This window comes from Dreissena polymorpha, chromosome 10 (assembly GCF_020536995.1).
Source record: "Dreissena polymorpha isolate Duluth1 chromosome 10, UMN_Dpol_1.0, whole genome shotgun sequence".
NCBI lineage: Eukaryota > Metazoa > Mollusca > Bivalvia > Myida > Dreissenidae > Dreissena > Dreissena polymorpha.
Window position 1 is genome coordinate 55,976,538 of NC_068364.1, and position 20,213 is coordinate 55,996,750.

The window sequence follows — 20,213 nt, forward strand, 5'->3', positions numbered from 1 at the left end:
GGTTGTATTAACACAATATCAAATATTTGATATTTACACAGGTCATATGGTGACTTGGGTTTCCATTAAACTGATACGTATGTTTATTGATACATACGTGCAGAGCTGTTGAGACTTTATCCATAGAAAAATCATTGTATAATTTGTGTATTTCTTGTAGGTATGGTAAAAACAACTAAATCATAAACAATCATAAATATAAGCTATCCTGTCCTTGAAATGAACAAGTATTACATTACTAAGCATCATGATATTTTTATATACTTGAAGAAGAAGCGATAAACTTTGTAAAGATACGTAAATTTTGTGTTTGTGTTCATTACGTTCCTCACCACAACAATTTAAAGCAAACGCTGTCAGTTGTATGTGTTTAATGAGGAAACAAAATTAAACATGTAGTCATTCTAGTGACCAACTTGCAGGGCTCCCACGGCTCCAAGTGCGCAAATTTGCAACAAACTAAACGTTTACGTATGTGGTTTTGCATTTGTCAATGTAGTTTCAATTTAAAGTGATATTATGCGCATCTAACAGTATATTCTATGTTTATAAGTGTCTATCGCAACCGTTGTTTATTTTTGGTGTTTTCATTTCATATACACTTATATTTGTTAATATAGCACCAATATACTAAAACAATATAACGGAAAGAGAAAAATAATGCATTTGAATATCAACCGTACGTTCGTTTGACAACTGATCATGCATGTACGATGTGAATCTTAATTTAGTTTTAGTTGCAGATTCGTTCATACGGCACACGAACACTAACTCCGATCCTAATATGAAAACAGATTCGCTCGGCTTAGAGGACTTGGACAGTCTTGTAAAATATCAAATATTATATAAATATATATTTTTTATAAACATCTGGTACCAAGATGAGTTGCAGATACTTGGTCACTTATCACTTTTAAACTTACTTTTTTGACCTGCTAATTCTTTTCAGCTCTATTCAAAAGTGAAAGATGCGCAAAATAACACTTTAAAGTAGACATTTACAAGAAGAACAACATTTGCACAGAATGGACCCGTAACACGGTAGGCACCATTTAAGCCAAACTATTGTTAGGCAGCCGAACAGAGGTGAATGAGCGCTCCAAAATCGCTGCTTGGTAACCAGGCTTCTGGAATTCCGTTTTACCTGCACGTGCCGTACCTGTGCTTCCGCGGTGCATATTTTTGGAAATTACGGGGTCATTATTAATCTGGGCGATTCCATTTATAAAGTAAGGGTAGTTGTGTTTATTGTGTATCATTCTTCTGAATTCTCATGGCGTCTTTGCATGGACGCGCCAAGTGCTAATTAAATAGTATTTTAAAACTGTTTGCTATTCGAAATGTATGAAATAGAATGTGTAAACTCCACTCAAACTATGTCCTTAGGACATAATGCTACGTATTTATTAGAGTCTGAGTGAACGATACGATCTTTAAATCACATGTGATATGATAACAGGTGATAAAATGTAAATACATACCCGACTCATCGCTCTAACCGCAAATAACGATTAAACTGCTTTAGTTATAAGCAGAAACATATTCACTTATATTTGATGCGTCGTTTTACTTTAACCCATTTATGCCTAGCGCCTAGAAAAAAGGCATTGGCAAACAGCGTAGACCCAGATCAGACGCCGCATGATGCGGCGTCTCATCAGGGTCTGCGCTGTTTGCTGAAAGGAATTTCTGTAAGAAATATTCTACATATAGAAATAAATATACTAGACCTTCCTAATGGGAGAGTCCATTAGGCATAAATGGGTTAACTTTGTATTTAACGTTTTCTATATCTAACTGGTATATTGTGAGTGTGTTGTTTCCTGCTTAACCGCAAACGACATATTTTGTGTTTGTTAAAGAGGCCCTACCACCAACGTTACATGTAGAGCTACATTTAAAAACATACATTTCAATCGCCTGTTTCTCTTAACCATGAACCGGAATGTAATATAAACCAAAATATCTGACTGTTCCGATTAATATTCAGTTTACTTTTATAACGCTTTGGAAATTTACTAGATCTATTTACTCCTTGTTTATTTTATTTATGTTGATACACAATAATACGCATTTTTCCGGACTTTGTTTAGTGATTTCAATATTTGAATTCTTGTGCGTTGACTGTCAAAGCGTATTGTATCACCAATATTTGTATGCACATTGTCAATGTTAATTTGTTTCGCATGGAAAATTGAAACGTAACGCCACTTTATACCACAGTGAATGAAGTAACTGCGGTTTAAGTACATTCCCAGTGACATAAACGTATCGCCTACGATAAATTATACAGCAGTGGTATACAACAGTACAAAAAGCACGTTCAGTGAAGCGTTTCGTTGCGCTTTACAGCCGAACGACAAATACGAGAAGTGAAACGATCACAAACGTTAGAGACCTGTTAATCAAACGATTTGCTCAGCCGGTTAAATCGATTAAGAATTTCGGTGGGGGAAGGTTTATTTCGGAGGAGTGCTTATTTTGTGTTATCTTTCGGTGTCGGTTCTATGAATCACCTGGATTCTATCTGCAAAGTTATCAGGTGTACCATACTGTGTTGGAATCGGTAGATGATAAATCGTGTGTAAGAAACAATCAATGCGTGCAGTATACGCCGACTACAAGGAAATCATTTCTATTACATAACCGAACTGCTTAAGCAGTGTTAGTGTACATTCACGGTAGCTGTTGTGGAGTTAAAATATATCAAGTGGTTGACGCTGTGCACTCGGCTTATAGTTACTTTAATTGCCGACTTGTGGTAAAGAATTCCATCCTTTAGAGGTTTGCACTGTGCGGAATGCATTCAATTTAAGTGAAAACCGTGCCTTTTTGTCGGTGTTTGTGACTTGTGTTATAGAAGTTTATCAATTATATTTTGTTTAATTTGTGACTTCTTATGTTTTGCTTTCACTTTGGAGTTTAACGTCCTGGTTACAGAAATATGCAAGAATGAATTTGGTCTGGTTTATATTACCTGTCGGTGAGTAATTTAAATAATAAACACCTGTTTTATAATTTCGTTTACTGATACTGATATGTTACAAATCAATATTTGACATGACATGTTAGTAAAAACGAAATGGCGAAGAGGATCGTAAAAGAAAATAAGATAATGTCAAAATATCGGAAAGTCATCGTTTATGTATCGAATCGCGATAAGTTTTTTTCTGTAAATTGTGTTTTTCAGTCGACCAAAATTAAAATTATTGAAATTGCCGCATATTTTAAGCTGTGTAAATGTTTTGATACACAACATGCTTTTCAGCGACACATAAATCGTTGTCGTTGCCTCTCCGCTTACTATTACCCCTGCCTGCCCTTCTATTAAAGCTAATATATATCTGACAAAACTATTTTGTAGACCGAATATTCCGTGTATCAGATGTGCCCTAAAATATATTTTACAAATCTGACGAGTAGATAAGTCACTGTTATAAACCCCATATAGTATTATAATCAGTTACTACCAAAACAAAATCACCTTTTACCCATCTGTGATCGTGAACTGTCCACAAATACATATCAACATGAATGGATCTAAAAATTAGTGGTCCTACTGTCTCATATATCTCATATATTATGAGAAAAAAAGTAGAATTGTTGTGTATTATGTTTTCTGTATATTATGTCGATAACACGGCAAGTTAGTGTGAACTAGTAACTTAAAAAACAAAATATTGCTTGAATAAGCGTGTATCTGCCATGCTGCCATTATTTTGTGTGAAAAGTGTGGCATGTAACACAGTGAGAAAGTGTGGAATGGTGGGTAGTATGGCTCGCGAGCGCCCGTCAGAAGCTGTTTCCCATTACACGCGGGGCTTATCAGTCGTACAAGCAGCATCAGTGATACGCGGGTGATAATGAATCCATTCGAGAATGCATCATCGTGCGGCTGTATATATTACATTAATACCGTATCTGACTCATATCAGCGTATATGACTGATTTAAAATGAACAACCATGATGGCATGTTAACTGGTTTGATGTTTTCATTGAATGGAACATGTATAATTCTGAGATACTAATACTAATTAGCTGAGCTGTTGGTAAAAAATCAAATGTATACTTCACAAAATACAGACAATTGTTACTAATTAAGAATATATATAAACTGCTGTCACATTTGCGTTCTTAAAAATCTATATAATCATTAATATTTGTACATACAGTACATATGTATAAATGTCATTTTATAAATTCTGTCGTCAGAATCTTTGTACGTATGTAGTCTATAAATGAAAATGCATCCGTAACAGATTCAGATTATCCTTAACCGAGTCTAACGTATCGAATCACAGAGGTACCTTATCAATTATTGCCTATTAGATGAAAGATGTTTCTAATTATATGCCCCCCGTCCTGCAGTCCGCACAGGCTAATCAGAGATGACACTTCGCATTTATGGAATTATTCGTTTCTTATGGGAAATGCCGATTAAGCGGAAAGTGTCGTCCCTGATCAGCCTATGCTCACAGCACAGGCTAATCAGGGACGATACTTTACGCACATGTATTAAGCCACTATTTTCCAGAGTGAGACATTTATGATTCTTGATTTGCCTTTAAATACTGGGGTCTCTCTCAAGATGTCTGTTTGTGCTTTTGTTAATGCATATAGCGTTTATCTGGTAAACAAATTTACGTTCTGCTTTTGTAATAAAAATATCTTAACCACCCACTTGTAGCCGACACGCTTTTTTTCTGAGTTTATGTTCTACGGAGTAAAGGGATTTAACTGCGTTTAGGGATTTGAACACGGAGGTACATAAAAATTTAAAACCACATTCTCGCATTAAATGACTCAACATGTTTAATTTGTGAATGTTTTATTCAGAAATATAGATTTTTCATTTTGTAACGGTACGAGTGTTCAGTATGTAATGCATTCTTATTCATAATGTAGCATTATAACTTGATAAAAACGAGTTTATGGTTGCATAACCAAACGTGGGCGCACATAGCTGGGATGGTATCCAAAACAGTAAGCAACAATACATATTTGTTGAAAACACTTCTCAAAAGTAAAATGCGATATGGAGACACATTTTTCACGCGCCATTACCTCGTCGCAACCGTAAAACGCTTACAACAAATCGTTGTTGCATGGTTGATTTTAGATTTTAATTATTTATACGTTTTGGTCGTTTTTAATCACGAGACGAATCGGCAACGAGGCGTTCAATAATGGGTACGACTACCACTGTCAATCCCTCATGTCGTGGTTAGTTATTACCTATTTGGTTTTTGCAATCACTGTAATCAATGAACATTGTTAATTTTCTTGAATACGAAATATTATTACTATATGGACTTTTGGGACGGCACTAAGTAGCTCTTCTGCGCGAAGGAATATAATAATGTCCAGTCGCTTAAAAAACAGAGTAAAGCAAAATAGTATAATGACAGTTTTTTTTATAAATATATTTATCAAATACGCCATATACGACTTACGCGGACTACATTTATTCCCATATAACAACGCAAATAAGATGTATGTAACCGAATGTTGTATAAACAACACTATTTCGCCCCATTAGTGCTAAAATGTACCACGTGCCTTCTAATTTCAATGTCACATAGTACCTTTTTGCACCAGGGGGCCTTTAGTGATGTATTGTATTAACTCCAAAATTGGCAACAAAATGACTCGTCAGCTAAATTCTCTGACACATTACAACTTTTCAATTCAATGAGTTTCACCCACATCGAGGATACGAAATATAACTTACTGTTAAATCGGATTTCTTGAAGCATTTACATAAATATTTTCCATCTCAGTTACGTTGCAAACTTGATACGACAGGCTGAACAAGCAATGCTATTCATTGATAAAATATTAATGGCCTTTTTACTGTAGAGTACCTGGCGTGAACTGCCTGGCTCGATATCTTTGTAAATACCGAGGTGAAATACGTACAGTTTTTCTTGCCACCAACTGTACTCACACAAACGTACCATTTTAACTTGCATTCCTGTTCACTACTGGCTGCTGGCATGCAACACGTGTTGAGTATAGGCTTATTGTGCTACTCTATATATTTAACTAGCTTTGATCGATAAGAAGTCGCAATTTTGCTTGTATGCAATAAACCTCAAACACGATAATCGTCAGTAATAGCTTGTCGAGAAAGGGCTTATTGTGTGTTCCTTTATAAAAAAAAACAAATTTGATCGACATTTGCAATATGTTATTGCTTTGTAAACCTGTATTTTAAGATGCAATTTATGATTCAGTTTCGTAGGCTTATTGTGTGCGGCTGTATATGAAATATAGATATGTTTTGTAAGCAGTTGTAGTGGACACGTATTGTATGAAAGAGACCCCTTACCTAATATATCACTGGCTGATCCTACTTTAGACAGAGAACACAGTTATTTTAATCTACCCATCTACAGTGGTCACTGGTGCTTCAGACAGTAGCACATCAAAGTAACATTTAGATGTCATACCTTCGCAAAATTTCGTTGTCAAATATGACACGTGAATTTAGAATAAGTTTTTTTTTTAAATTTTAATAACGTTCTTTACCGACCAGGAAACATTTCTGTCGCGAGTAAATCTATTTTCGACTTAGTGGCGTATTTCTTTCGCACCAGAATTCAATTGGTTTTTTATTAGCCGATTTACAACGTTATATAGAAAATCGTCTACATCAACGATTGCAAAGTAACAATTGTTAACACTTAAAAGTTATAACGTTACTGAGATTTTAAAGTTATATGATGAATTCTGTCCGATGAAAGAGTAGGAATCGATGTACACTCCTACAAGGTCGCCCATGTTTCATAGTGTATACTCCGTTAAAAACCACTGCACTTAAACACTCAATATTAACCCATTCATGCCTAGCGTCCTGATAAAAAGGACAATGCAAACAGCGTAGACACAGATGAGACGCCGCATGATGCGGCGTCTCATCTGGGTCTACGCTGTTTGCTTAAAGGAATTGAAGTAAGTTATATTCTAAATATAGAAATAAATATAATAGACATCCCTAATTTTGGAAATAAATTGATCCAATTTAAAAGGATGAGAGAGTCCACTGGGCATAAATGGGTTAAGAAGGATCAACTCGCCCCCGCCGAAGCTGCACGTGGTTTATAGCTAGCACATCTGTTGCTTGTTTTGTTTACCGACACAGCCATGTCGAGCTAGCACATCTGTTGCTTGTTTTGTTTACCGACACAGCCATGTCTGCACCCACAATCTACAAATCTCCCAGATTGATCTTACGATACGATAATCCGTTCATGCACAGTGTTCGCGATGATAGATAAGTCCCATTGACCCTGATTGAATACGGTATTAAAAGTAGCTCAGTATCGATGATCGTTTGTAGCAAGAAGAGCTTGGCCTGTTTTTCATTTAGTATTAAATACATGATTTTTGCACTGGTATTTTACACAGAAGCGCTGTCTTCATTCATCACAAAGTTATGTTAACTTACAATCTATTGTATTCGACATGATCCCGATTATGATAAGACAATACGGACACTTAAAGATTAGTTTTTTGTGTATGAGAACTCGGAGAACACTGAGATTAAATAATCATACCAGATTAACATGTGCAGGCTAACCAGGGACAACAATTTACCGTTTTACAGATTTTTTTTTTAAAGAGAAGTCTCTTCCAAAGCGTCAAAATTTGTTGTAAATTTCCACATAGTATCAAAATAATGAATCACGATCGCAAACGAAATGGTTAATTGAGCGATTAAAAAAAGACTGAAATAAGACAAAACGTGATCTTATTTTCAACCTGAAACCCTTTTAACGTTTAGGGTCGGCACATACATAATACTCGGCCGGGTTTGTGGGAACAAACAACATTTTACGCCCCCAAAAGAAAATTTGCTGTCTGTTTTAAATGTAATCATGTTAAAACGACGTTATTTCACGCTAATGTTTGCCAGGAGCCAAATATGAACTTCGTGTTCTATCAACTTAGTGCAGACACGTTATCTTTAAAAAAAAGTCTTTACACTTGTATTGCGATTTGCCATGCCCCACCCATTGCACAGGTCGTCAAGTGCATTCTAAAAAACTTGAGGTTAGACCCATGCTTTATTTACTGGACATTTATTACGTTTTTGTGAACCGCAATGTGGTGATACTCACATTTCACAAATTAAAATAATATTGTTGACCATATAATATTGTTGACCATATAATATTGTTGACCATATAATATTGTTGACCATATGCAATGTACCATTTTTGATGCATCCGATGAAAAATGCTTAGTTAAAAGAGACGAAAAAGTATTAATGTCATATAGTTTCAACATAGACGCTACGTTCCGTTCTTAAAATAAATCTCCTTTTTGGTCAGTAGAAAACTGACGTTTAACCGTTGCAATAACCGATCGTTACTGACAGACTGGCACATTATATTATTATGCTTATAAAAATGATTTTGTAGGTTTTATACATCTAAATATATTCACTAAAGTACAGATAGTCAATCATTCATTGAACGTATATTCTGCGTGGTATGCTTTTTATTGGAAATGATTTAATGTAAATTTCAAGTAATTTCAATCTGCAAAATCGTCAATAGTATATACAAACCAGTTGAGTATGTCTGTATTTACGAGAACGTTGACGTATGACAAGAGGGGCACAAAAGAGTAAGACATGTTTAAAATGGATGGGAAAACACACGGAAGGGGGATGAGGCACAAAGGTTTAAATGCTAGGGCATGAAAACGGAAGCCCATCCCCCCTCCCCGCCACCACCACCGTCCCGCTTTATTTAAATACATTATAGTAATGTAGAATATTCATCAATACCACTTTCTTTACATCATAAAACCACTATCAGTTTATTTTTGTAATTGCTTAATAAATCTCTTTTATTTTTAGTATACGATAAATTACACAAGTAACAATTTGCATACTGAATAAAGATCTCAAATACATGAAATACAAGTAGTTAAGATACATATCTTGTCGCGTTAAGTGACAATGTATGACCCCAGGGTGAAATGACATTATGCGATCTAAGATCACCTTGTTTGTAAATGAAACAATTAGCTCTGGTTTAGTGACATCTTCATAAATAGCGTGAAGTATTTGACATAACTTGCTTACAAAGCTTGCATACTAAGGCGGGTTCACAAATAATTTCTCGATAACGTTTATATGTTTTCTGTGTAAGAGGCGCAGTGATTCAAGTTAAGCCATTTATGCCTAGCGTATAGAAAAAGGCCTTGGCAAACTGCGTAGACCCAGATGAGACGCCGCAAGATGCGGCGTCTCATCAGGGTCTGCGCTGTTTGCTTTAATGAATTTCTGTAAGAAATATTCTAAATAAAGAAATAAATATACTAGACATGCCTAATTTTGAAAATAAATTGATCAAATTTAGAAGGATGGGAGAGTCCACAAGGCATACATGGGTTAAATTTATTTCCGGCAGCAAGTTAACTTTTGTCAGGATTTTTTTTATTTTGCTTAGGTCTAGAACACGGCTATTAATATACAAAGCTTGCATAACAAAAAACATTTTAGGAAAACACAATTAATAATATAATATTAAAATACTACATTATATAACGTAATACAAACCAAAATTCATAAAAAACATGTATATAACAAAATAAAATCAATAATTATGTTTCCTCATTTGTTTGTTATTATATAAGGTATACACTTAACTCATTAATGCCTAGCGTCTAGAAAAAAGGCCTTGGCAAACAGCGTAGACCCAGATGAGACGCCGCATGATGCGGTGTCTCATCAGGGTCTACGCTGTTTGCATACAGGAATTTCTGTAAGAAATATTCTAAATATAGAAATAAATATACTAGACATCCCTAATTTTGGAAATAAATTGATCAAATTTAAAAAGATGGGAGAGTCCACTAGGCATAAATGGGTTAAGGTTCAAACATAATGGTATGATTAAAGCAAAGTGGATACGCGACCCTTCACGTGAAATTTCGCTGTGCCTTTTTCTCGGGCGTTGGCTTTACGATCTGTCGTCTGATACTGGACCTCGGTGTACTCCACTGTGACAAATGACCGCGGCCCGCGGCTAAGGCAAAGCCTGCTTCTTTTTTGAAACGGCATTAAGCGGCGGCATTAAGCGGCCAGGTACAAAAGGGTGATTAATCGTTTCACTCCTGCTGGCGGCATGATTCATACACGCTAGGTACAACAGAGATGATGAAGCTTGCCCGGGATGCAATGATACTTACCTTTAAGACAAATATACAAAAGTGACAGCACAATTTAAAGTCTTACTTTTGCATAACGTTACCGATTATCAAAAAAAAGTAAAATGCCACTAAAAGCTGCACATGCACGTAATTTGCTATTTGAAAACGGCATCATGATGATTGTTTTCAAATTTAGTTTCGTCGTAAAGGTTTTGTACGTGGTAAAAGCGTCCTATGACTGTAATAGGTCTAAACCAATTTTACACAATAAAACATCGCTATTGAGGTTTAGTGAAATTTTAAAACAAAAACGGGTAAATATTTTTTTTGAATGAAACAACAACAACAAATGGATCAGTTACAAACATATTCCAATATATCAGCAACACCCTTTGTGACAAAATCTTAGGTAATAAATTATCATATTATTTACATACTTATATTCAATACACTGTTGTTTTTTTCTGTTTCTACCACTAACTTTTATTCTTTTACTCCTTCTACCTGTTCGAAACCCGTGTATACGTAGGTATACCTTTATTTTACAAATCGTATACAGGAATATGCCGGGGGGGGGGAGGAAGTTTCTTACTATCTCTCTGCCAACATCTTGTGATCTTGGAAACAGTTCAAATATTTGCTGAGGATGATTGTGTGCATGATGAATGACGGATATACATACTCAAACAGTGTGCGGGCAATTAAAGCAGAAATCTGAAGCTTATCCTCGTAGTAACGGTGAACTAGAAAGTCTGAAAATTTTACGCAACCACAGCATTATTCGTCCATTACATTAAATGGCTGGCGTTGTTATGTAGTAGGTATTTGAAAGAACTGTCATATTTGTTAGAACTATCGCAATTATCATTTTCGATGTACTTTACATGCACACGCAATGACAATGTATGTCTTTGTTGAGGACTATAATCGCTGTTGATAAATAATATGGGGCTTTTGATATTCGCTTATAATGATCTTTCATTTAACCAGTTGTAAAAGTTACGTGTGCAGGCAAGAACACATTCTTTCACATTCTTTTAGGCCATATATTATAATCAAGGCCTACACAGTCAGATCAGCTCGTTTTACTGTGATGTGCTGTACATTTTTGTCTCAATTCAGTTGTAAGATCGACCTTAAAGGGGCCTTTTCACGTTATGGTAAATTGACCAAATTAAAAAAATAAATAATGCAGATTCGCAAATGTTCGTTGTAGTTATGATATTTGTGAGGAAAAAGTAATGCTAAACATTTACCATGCTCTAAAATATCCATTATATGCATCTTTTGACGAATTTAAAAACCTGAAAATTATACAGTGTAGCAACGCGAAACGATTGAATAATTTGGAGAGTCTTTTGTTGTCGTTATATTGTGTGATACTACGAGGATTGCTTATATAAAGTATAAACTACATCATTCATTGTATGAGCACGGATGGCCGATTGGTCTAATCGATATCCTTTTACTCCAGGGGTCAGTGGTTCGAGCCCAGATGAGGGTTACTTTTTTTCTTTCTTTAATTTTATTCTTGTTTTAATGTAGCTTTTAAGATCCATCGTTTACATTTATCAATATAAAGAATTTCATGACAAACTTCAATAAATGCCAACATCCGTGAAAATGTCCCTTTAAAGATAATCTTTCGAATATCAAGTGTCCTTTCATTTTCAGGACGAGAAACAATCTCACGAGAAAAATCAATAAAATCAATATTCACTTTACTGTACCGTATTTCACAATACGCTTAATTTCCATGTATTTCTAGTGTTCATCACGACGGCCCCACAGACCGGAAATGGGCAACAGTTTAACGCCGGTACCCGGCTTACGTCGGTTACATCCACGTCAAAGATCATCCGTTTCTACGGAAAGTCCTACGTCCAGTACGACTTCAGCCAGCTGATGGACGAGATTCTCACCCCGGCCGACAACGAGACTTTCTCGATGGAGTTCATAACACAGACAGCGGACGGACTAATCTGGATCTGGAAGGGAACCGGCGGCCGGAAGATGCATTTTAGCCTCAAGGTACACCACTCTTACTCTTCGCAGCTATTACGTTCCCTTTCTTTGAATGGTGACATAGCTCAGTAAGGAAACTGCTAAAGGTCAGATGCGGCTACGACCCTTATTGGTTGACGGTAGCATTGAATGCTCGGAACCAATCATATTTCAGCGGTGACGTCACCTATCGCTTGACCGTGAAATGTAGTAACGCCCGGAACATATCAAATTCCTAGCGGCGGTTACGTTCCACATCGGTCAACAGTAACCTAGCAAATAAACCCCGTTTTTACTATAATTCTGAAACCATTAAATTTCTGTTTAGCGAAGTTGTCCCATGGCGGTAAACAATAACACAGCTATGCTTGGAACTTAACAAATTCTGCACTTTTCCCACAATGAGCTTGTATCAATACTGAGCCCATCCCAACAGCAATCCGTGTTTAAAATTTAAATATTGTTTTAAATATGAATGAACAATGAAAACTCAAGTGTCACTGCATATGTGAAAGTAATGTGTTAAGCGACAGGCCGGTTTTTTTGAGAGAACAGAAGAAACGCACGGCTATGCTCTAGTGATATGATCGCAATTAAGACCCATGTGCAGAATGGAATCCTATTTTTTGAAGCTTTTGAATATTAGTACAGACTCTCAATAACACATATCTACCGAATTATGGAATTGATCTGGCATGGCTCCATGTGATTTCCGTTGTGGAATTCCACGAAGAAATCCTTAACAGAAATCGTTGCTCAAAAAAGATCAGAGAGTTTGGAAAAATGTCTTACTTAAGTTCTTTAAGAAGAAAATCACGATGTTGTATAAGTGCTTGACACATAGCTTGGTTGTTATCCAGTTTTCTCTTTTGTTGGGTATTTACTGCAAAAAAGACTTAACCCATGTTTGATTTTGAAACAAAAACAAAACATCAAAAAATGAATATCTGTGAGCGAAGCGCTGTAATTTACACCACATTACATTTCTTACATAACCACCACACAAAAAAGCACGCATAACATTTCACACATAACATTTCACACATAAAATTTCACACATAACATTCCACACATAACATTTCACACATAACATATCACACATAACATTTCACACATAACATTCCACACATAAAAGGATGGACCTTCGTAACTTTATTAACTCTGCCTTTAAAAGTTCCATATCATTGAATTTTAAGTTCAAAACGTCGTCATTAATGTACCAATTCCACTCGGTTCTTTGTATCGTGTCAGAGCGGCACCTTGTTCTTCGTCATAGACGACGGAAGGGGAAACCCACAGCAGGTGCGCATTCAACATCCGGACTCCCGCGTGCTAGGCGACTTCAAGTGGCACAAGATCCGGGTAGACAAAAACGGACGACAGGTTAGTCACGTGATCGGCGCGCAGTAAAACATTCAAAATGTTGACGGTATTTAAAGCGGTTTATTGTTAAGTGATCTAACCATAAAAAAGAACGTTTTAGTTTTACCTTAACGATTTATTTTGTTCATTAGCAGCATAACGACGACGATAATGTTTGTTAGAAAGGAATGAAACAGCTATCTTATAAAACATATTTGGGACTGTTAATAAAATATGCGTGTATTTGACATGACTGGATTGTAAGATATGTTTTTTATAATTATTCCATTTGGATTGACAAAGAATATTAAATACATTAACATGCATGTATGCACATTATGGAAACTCTTCCGATGCGATGATATTACTTGGCAGAGTTCCCAAAACAAAACAAATCTAGAAACCATACACAAGAACAGAACAGCCATTTATCTCTCACGTTGAAATCCCAAAACGAAGCGAATTTGGCATAAAGGAATTACCATGGATATCTAACGGTCTGTCTGTTCGTCTGTCCGTAGTACATTTGAATCTGTATGCATTGTTCCCCATGACATGACGGCGTGGATATGCGATTTCTAACATCCTTAAACATTACAAAAGTGGGGAGATGCATATTATTGAAGAAAAGAGCAGTGTACACGTAAATAAAATCTTGCTTCCATATGTTTACTGTTATTGCCTTTGTATATACCTTAATGAACATTTTGTCGGAAGAAGTATCAAGATGAAACTTCATAGTTAGGTGTTCGCATCGTTGGGAAACAAGTTCTTGAATAGGATGTGCTTATGGCCTCTTTCGAAGTGTCATGCTGGTGGTGTCTGGTTCGGCGTCTTGAGACATGAATGCGATTTATATTGCAGTATTTTCCCATGGTTTAAAACAACTATATTCTTAAGGTTTACCTACCCTGCTGTTATCACAGGCTTTGAAAAATGGCTAGAGTAATAAAGCGAAACCTGTAGGATCCAAGAGGGGCGGTAGTGACCTGAGAAAAAGCTGCCGTTAGTTTATTTTTTCTTCTGTTAACATAATTCAATCGATGGTCGTAAACGTCAGTAGTTTACAACTCGCTTCATATTTATCACCGGACTTGTTTCAAATGTTAGAACACACATATACACACTCGAGAGTGTATATATTTTTTAATTATTATTATAATCATTATTATCAGTAAAATTATCACCAACAGCAACAAGGGCACTATCCTCTTTACCACCATAGTTACCATCATTAGCAGCAGCTGCAGCATCACTGCAACCAACAGCATCAACACCATCCGCCATCAACTTCATCATCGTTAATGTCTGTTTGCAGCTCAAGTTCTATATCGACGAGCAGCTGGCCACACAAGTGACGGCTTACACCGACGTTCAGTTCCTAACTTCCGGTGCTACTCTATACTTAGGCGGAAGTAACAACACCCGAGTCGACACCGGATTGGTCGATACGAACTTCGACGGTGCTCTTGTTGATGTAAGTAATTTTTGGACTTATTCGCAAATATTTTAAAATTCTATATGGTACTTATGAAATTAATGTTTCGATCGTTTTATTTCGATTATTTGCGGTACTAGCCCCAAAAAGAATTAATATCCGTAATATTTGAATTCTTTATTTTTGTCACAAACCATAATTATTTCTCACAGACAAGAACGTGCGCAATGTTCAGAGAAGAAATATTTCACAGAAAATTCGATTAATAAAACTGTACTTGATCTGTGAAGAAAGAGATTTTCATGTTTATTTTGAAGAAGATGTGAAAAATATGTCGCGTAAATAGTATCGCCATCCAAAGATTTTTTTTGGAGATTGCCAAGGTATCGAGACAGCGCCAATATTGAATCATTGGTTTAAGTTTGACTGTTTGATGGTCGCAATTTTTACACCAAACATTATAGTAACAGTGTATACATAAAAGGGAAACAACTCGGAAAATGCCTCTAACACATATTCATGGACATACTTCTCTCAAAGTCCGTGCACTTTTATTTCGATCTAAAATTTAGTCTCATTCATTATTATTTATGATTAACCGAGGTACTTGCTCTTTATTTTCAAATATAACCACGGATAAGTGTTCTTCATGATTGTCCGTGTTGGTTATGAGGCGGTTACAAGGGTCTGATGAGGACGTATTCATTATAGATATTTTCCACCTTAGCTGAAAATAAAGACACAGATGCATGCTTTGTTTTATTTACGGGAAGAGAGTAAGGGGTCGTTAGAAAAAGTAAGTGAAAAGAATCGCCCGGATGTTTTTCAACATTATACAACTGTTCAAGAATATATTCAACCTCGTTCTGAGAAAACCGGTCTTAATGCATGCGCGCAAAGAAGATACTTTATTTGAATGAAATGTACCATTGATGCGAAAAGTGTCGTCCCTGATTCAAGGGTAATCTGGGACGAATCTTAACGCACATCCATTTAACCCCGTTATATCAGAGAGATGCTCATTTTGTTTAACTCCTTCCACTGGGAGCCAACGTGGAAATGGCAATGTGCAAACAGTATAAAACCAGAACAGCCTGCGAGTAACTCACAGTCTGTTCAGGTTTTATGCTGTTTGCTGCTCATCAGTATCTAAGGTTTGGAGTTAAGTTCTTAACAATTTGAATCTAGTACGAGAGGTCTTAAATTCAATTCAACTTTCTATTGAACTAGAAATGCGTGAAAATGCAATCTATGTGGTTATGGGTTAATTTGTTTAAAGGTTGAGGCGAAGAAGGTGATCAGAAGTAACAAAGAGTTGATCGTGAGTTTCCTGCAGTACGTGGGGGACTCCACCGGCGACATCGACGTCTACGACAAAAACCAATGGAACATTGGCAACTGGACTTGGAGCACCACGAGGCCCTCTCCTGTCACTCCGCCCCCAAGACAGGTCAGTCTATTGGTATGATTTTACAAGAATCAGGTTGCCACCTAGCGTACTGGCGAGTGATGTCCCCAATTTTATAATGTGGCGGTAGTAGCTGACATATCGATTGGTCTTTAAACGCTTCTTCGGGAGATGACATCTGGTTCGGCATTCAAAAAAGATTTTTGGGAAATCTTTACTTAAATTGTTCTTATATTATGTGAAATCTCGAGTGGAAATTTGCACCTATGTAAAATTCAATGTTTCTGCACGATAAGGATGAACACTAATTTTCATTCCATCAAAAACATTGAAAAACCGAAATAGTGTAAATACTTTCGGAATTGTATCGTATTTTACGCTCAGAGAATATGAGACTTGTCGCACGTGAACTTCCCAATATGTAACATGAATTACACACACACATATTAAAGATTGTCAAACGAGAGAAATCCCGCTCGAAAAAAAAAACACAATCGGAAAGTCGGTTTTACAATAAGTGGCAACTGGATAAACGTAAGTATGATGCACGTCTAATTCTTACCACTGCTTTCAGCCAACCCCAGTCACTTTCAAGTCCGGAAACTCCATGTTGCTCGTCACAGACGCCTTGGACATGCGCACTGGCGGCTCCATGAGCTTTCGGTTCCGAACGCTAGAACCACGTGGTCTTCTCGTTATGGGACACGGCTCGGCGGTTCAGTTCTTTGCTATAGAGGTGTTTGACGGGATCCTGTACTTTGTGGCCGACTTTGGCAGCGCTACTAGCCGGAACATGTTCTCGGACAGTCGCGTTGATGACGGTGAATGGCACGAGGTCAGTTTCTTAACGGTATTTTTTAAAATATGTTTTGTTTCAGAAGTTCAGCGCTGTCGTGCGGTACATGTGCGTCGCCGTTAAAGCATATTATTATGATACTAAAGGGGATGGCGATGATGATGAGGAGAAGAAGGATGCAGGCGACGACGTTATCGATACTGCAGCTGCTGCTTCCTGCTCATGATGATGCAAATGATGAAGATAAAGAGAAAAAAATGACGACAACGACGATGTCGATAATAATGATAATAATGGACGATAATAATGATGATGGTGATGATTATGATTATAATGATGTTATTGTTGTTGAGGATGATGATGATGATGATGATGATGATGATGATGATGATGATGATGATACGATGTTGGTGATGATGATGATGATGATGATGATGGTGATGGTGATGATGATGATGATGATGATGATGATGATGATGATGATGATGATGATGATGATGATGACGACGACAACGACGATGATGATGATAATGATTGATGATGATGATTATGATGATGATGATGATGGTGCTGCTGATAATGATGGTCGCGATTCTTTGTGTTCAATTACTTTCGAATTTTACCGAAATACCAATTTGCAGGTTACGATGCGTGTCGACCGGAATGTTAGAACCGTGACGTTGACGCTGGACGGACGTCAGTTCGTCGACACCGTTTCACCGGAAGAGCTCCAGCGAATGTACTTCTTCAAAACGTTCTTTGGCGGGTATGACAACTTCGAGTCGGCCCCTTGGCCCTTATACTCTCGAGAGGGATTTAAAGGCTGCTTCGAGTCGCTCGTGATAAACGGTGTCGGTAAGTCGTCGGCCTGTAATGGGCTCTTATTAGCAGCTTACAGAAACATGAGCATATACTCTCCGCTTTGTCCGTCCATTCCGCCAGTATGTGTTTAAGAATTCCTGAATAAAAAAAAGATGGGCAGTCAGATAAGGTGCCACACGGCTGGTTCGTTGATTTTCATCAACATAGCGACTCGGTAGTTTCGTAACTTTTAACTATCGTATAATCGTGAAGAAAACCTATTGTCATGTGTACAAACACTTAACTTGTAATTCCCGAACGACAAACTTTCGAACGTACACTTACAGTTAAACAATGTATAGTTTAACTTATAAGTAAACTGCCGGAACGTACAATTATAAGATCTGTACTAGTTGCTTGTGAAATAGCTGTACAGTCGATTGGTGTATAACGGATAGCTAAGGGCTTCGAGTCTCATTTCAACGTAAACACCATGCATTCAGTAATTAAACCATTAAATCTAGATAGACACATGTCTTTCCTATTGAAACATGCCAGCGGTTTTAAATTTCCGAAAAAATATTATTTGTTTACAGCGCGAATTTCATGGTAAACTGATTCAGCCATTATCGGATCGCTTAGGTCTTTATCGGATTACATGCGTATCGTGTTATTTCTTGAAATTTGACACAGCAACAGCAACGCCATATGTTATCGACAGCTGACTTGTAAACGCAGTCGATATGAGCTGTAATAGAAGAATCAGCTCTATTGTATAAATGTGTGATAATGCTTCGCTGATTGTATGCGACGAGGTGGCCGAGTGGTTAAGGCGATGCACTGCTAATGCATTGGGGTCTCCCCGCGTGAGTTCGAATCTCATCCTCGTCGAGTTACTTTTTATTTAATACTACATTTACATACTACTCTTAGACATGTAAACTTCTTAATTTCATTGGATCCAATCAGTCGAGGTGGCCGAGTGGTTAATGCAATAGGGTTCGAATCTCATCTTCGTCAATTTTAATATATTTAACATATTACTTTTAAAATATACTATATAATATATTTGTACACATTAATGTAAATGTCACACATTCAATAGATCGAATCAGACGAGGTGGCCGAGTGGTTAAGGCGATGAACTGCTAATGCATTGGGGTCTCCCCGCGTGAGTTCGAATCTCATTCTCGTCGAATGATTTCTTTTTGTAAGTCATATATTAATGGCAACACGAAAATCATCACATGATATAAAGTTCAATCCATCAGCCTTTTTCATGCAATGACCTTGACTGGTTACTAAGCACATTGTTTTGTTAGCCGTATACCGTTCCTAAGAAATATGTGCTCTCTTGCTCATCAGTCTGTAATACTTACTTATCAACAGGTATCAACATTAACCGGAAGATCATCGAAAGACACGTGAATTAGTTATTATTTTAGATTGGTGAACAAGTCAATACTAAATTCAAAAGAACGTTGTACGGATAAAACAGTTAGGAAATTAATATCGGTTTAACAATCTGTTGATTTAAGGCATCGACCTTCATCGGGTCATCAACACGCAGCGCCTTGTGGGGATCGAATTCGGCTGCAGCCCCATGTCGCGTTCCTGTCAATCTCAGCCCTGCGCTTACGGATTCTGCAGGGACCGGATGAACGGATACGTCTGCGACTGCGCGAACACGCCATACACCGGACAGAACTGCAACGCAAGTAAATCCGCTTCTAAGTGAAGTTGTTTTTATAATAACAAGTGCATGATTAGCCTGGTGGTATTTGTTTTCGAATCTCCTCAACGTTGTTCTATGAATTTTGAAGCCTTAAACAGGCCCTATCTCTTTCCATTTTAGCCTTAGCTTAATATATGTGCGTAAAGTGTCGTCCTAGATTCAGGGACGAATCTGGGACGACTTTTTATGCCTTGAGTGGATTTTCGTTAAGAGGAGACTTCTATAAACGTGAAAAATGTCGTCCCTGATTAGCCTTTAGGGACTGTAGATTATTATCTTGGAAGATAATTTACGCAAATGCGTTTAGTACGAGTTTCCCAGATCGAGGTTGTTTTATTTTAATTACCGGACTACTACCATAAATCCTTTGTCCGCACTTGTTTCATTGACCTCAGTACCCACACTATTTTCATTACCACATTGTCCGCACTCGTTTCGTTACCCCATCGTCTGCACTCGTTTCGTTACCCCATTGTCCGCACTCGTTTCATTACCACATTG

At 37.1% G+C, this 20,213-nt stretch overlaps 1 protein-coding gene and 2 non-coding genes across 3 annotated transcripts in view; all 3 read left to right on the forward strand.

Moving 5' to 3' along the window:
* The window catches only part of LOC127847658 (uncharacterized), a 138,960-nt gene that overhangs the window by 89,098 nt on the left and 29,649 nt on the right, over positions 1 to 20,213 (forward strand). The window contains 7 exon segments of the mRNA XM_052379713.1: positions 11,937 to 12,199; positions 13,424 to 13,555; positions 14,853 to 15,011; positions 16,252 to 16,434; positions 16,955 to 17,215; positions 17,818 to 18,031; positions 19,516 to 19,695. Coding sequence (XP_052235673.1) covers positions 11,937 to 12,199; positions 13,424 to 13,555; positions 14,853 to 15,011; positions 16,252 to 16,434; positions 16,955 to 17,215; positions 17,818 to 18,031; positions 19,516 to 19,695 — 1,392 coding nt within the window.
* Positions 18,787 to 18,868, forward strand: Trnas-gcu (transfer RNA serine (anticodon GCU)). The gene has a single exon. It is a non-coding gene; the product is annotated as a tRNA-Ser (tRNA).
* Positions 19,092 to 19,173, forward strand: Trnas-gcu (transfer RNA serine (anticodon GCU)). The gene has a single exon. It is a non-coding gene; the product is annotated as a tRNA-Ser (tRNA).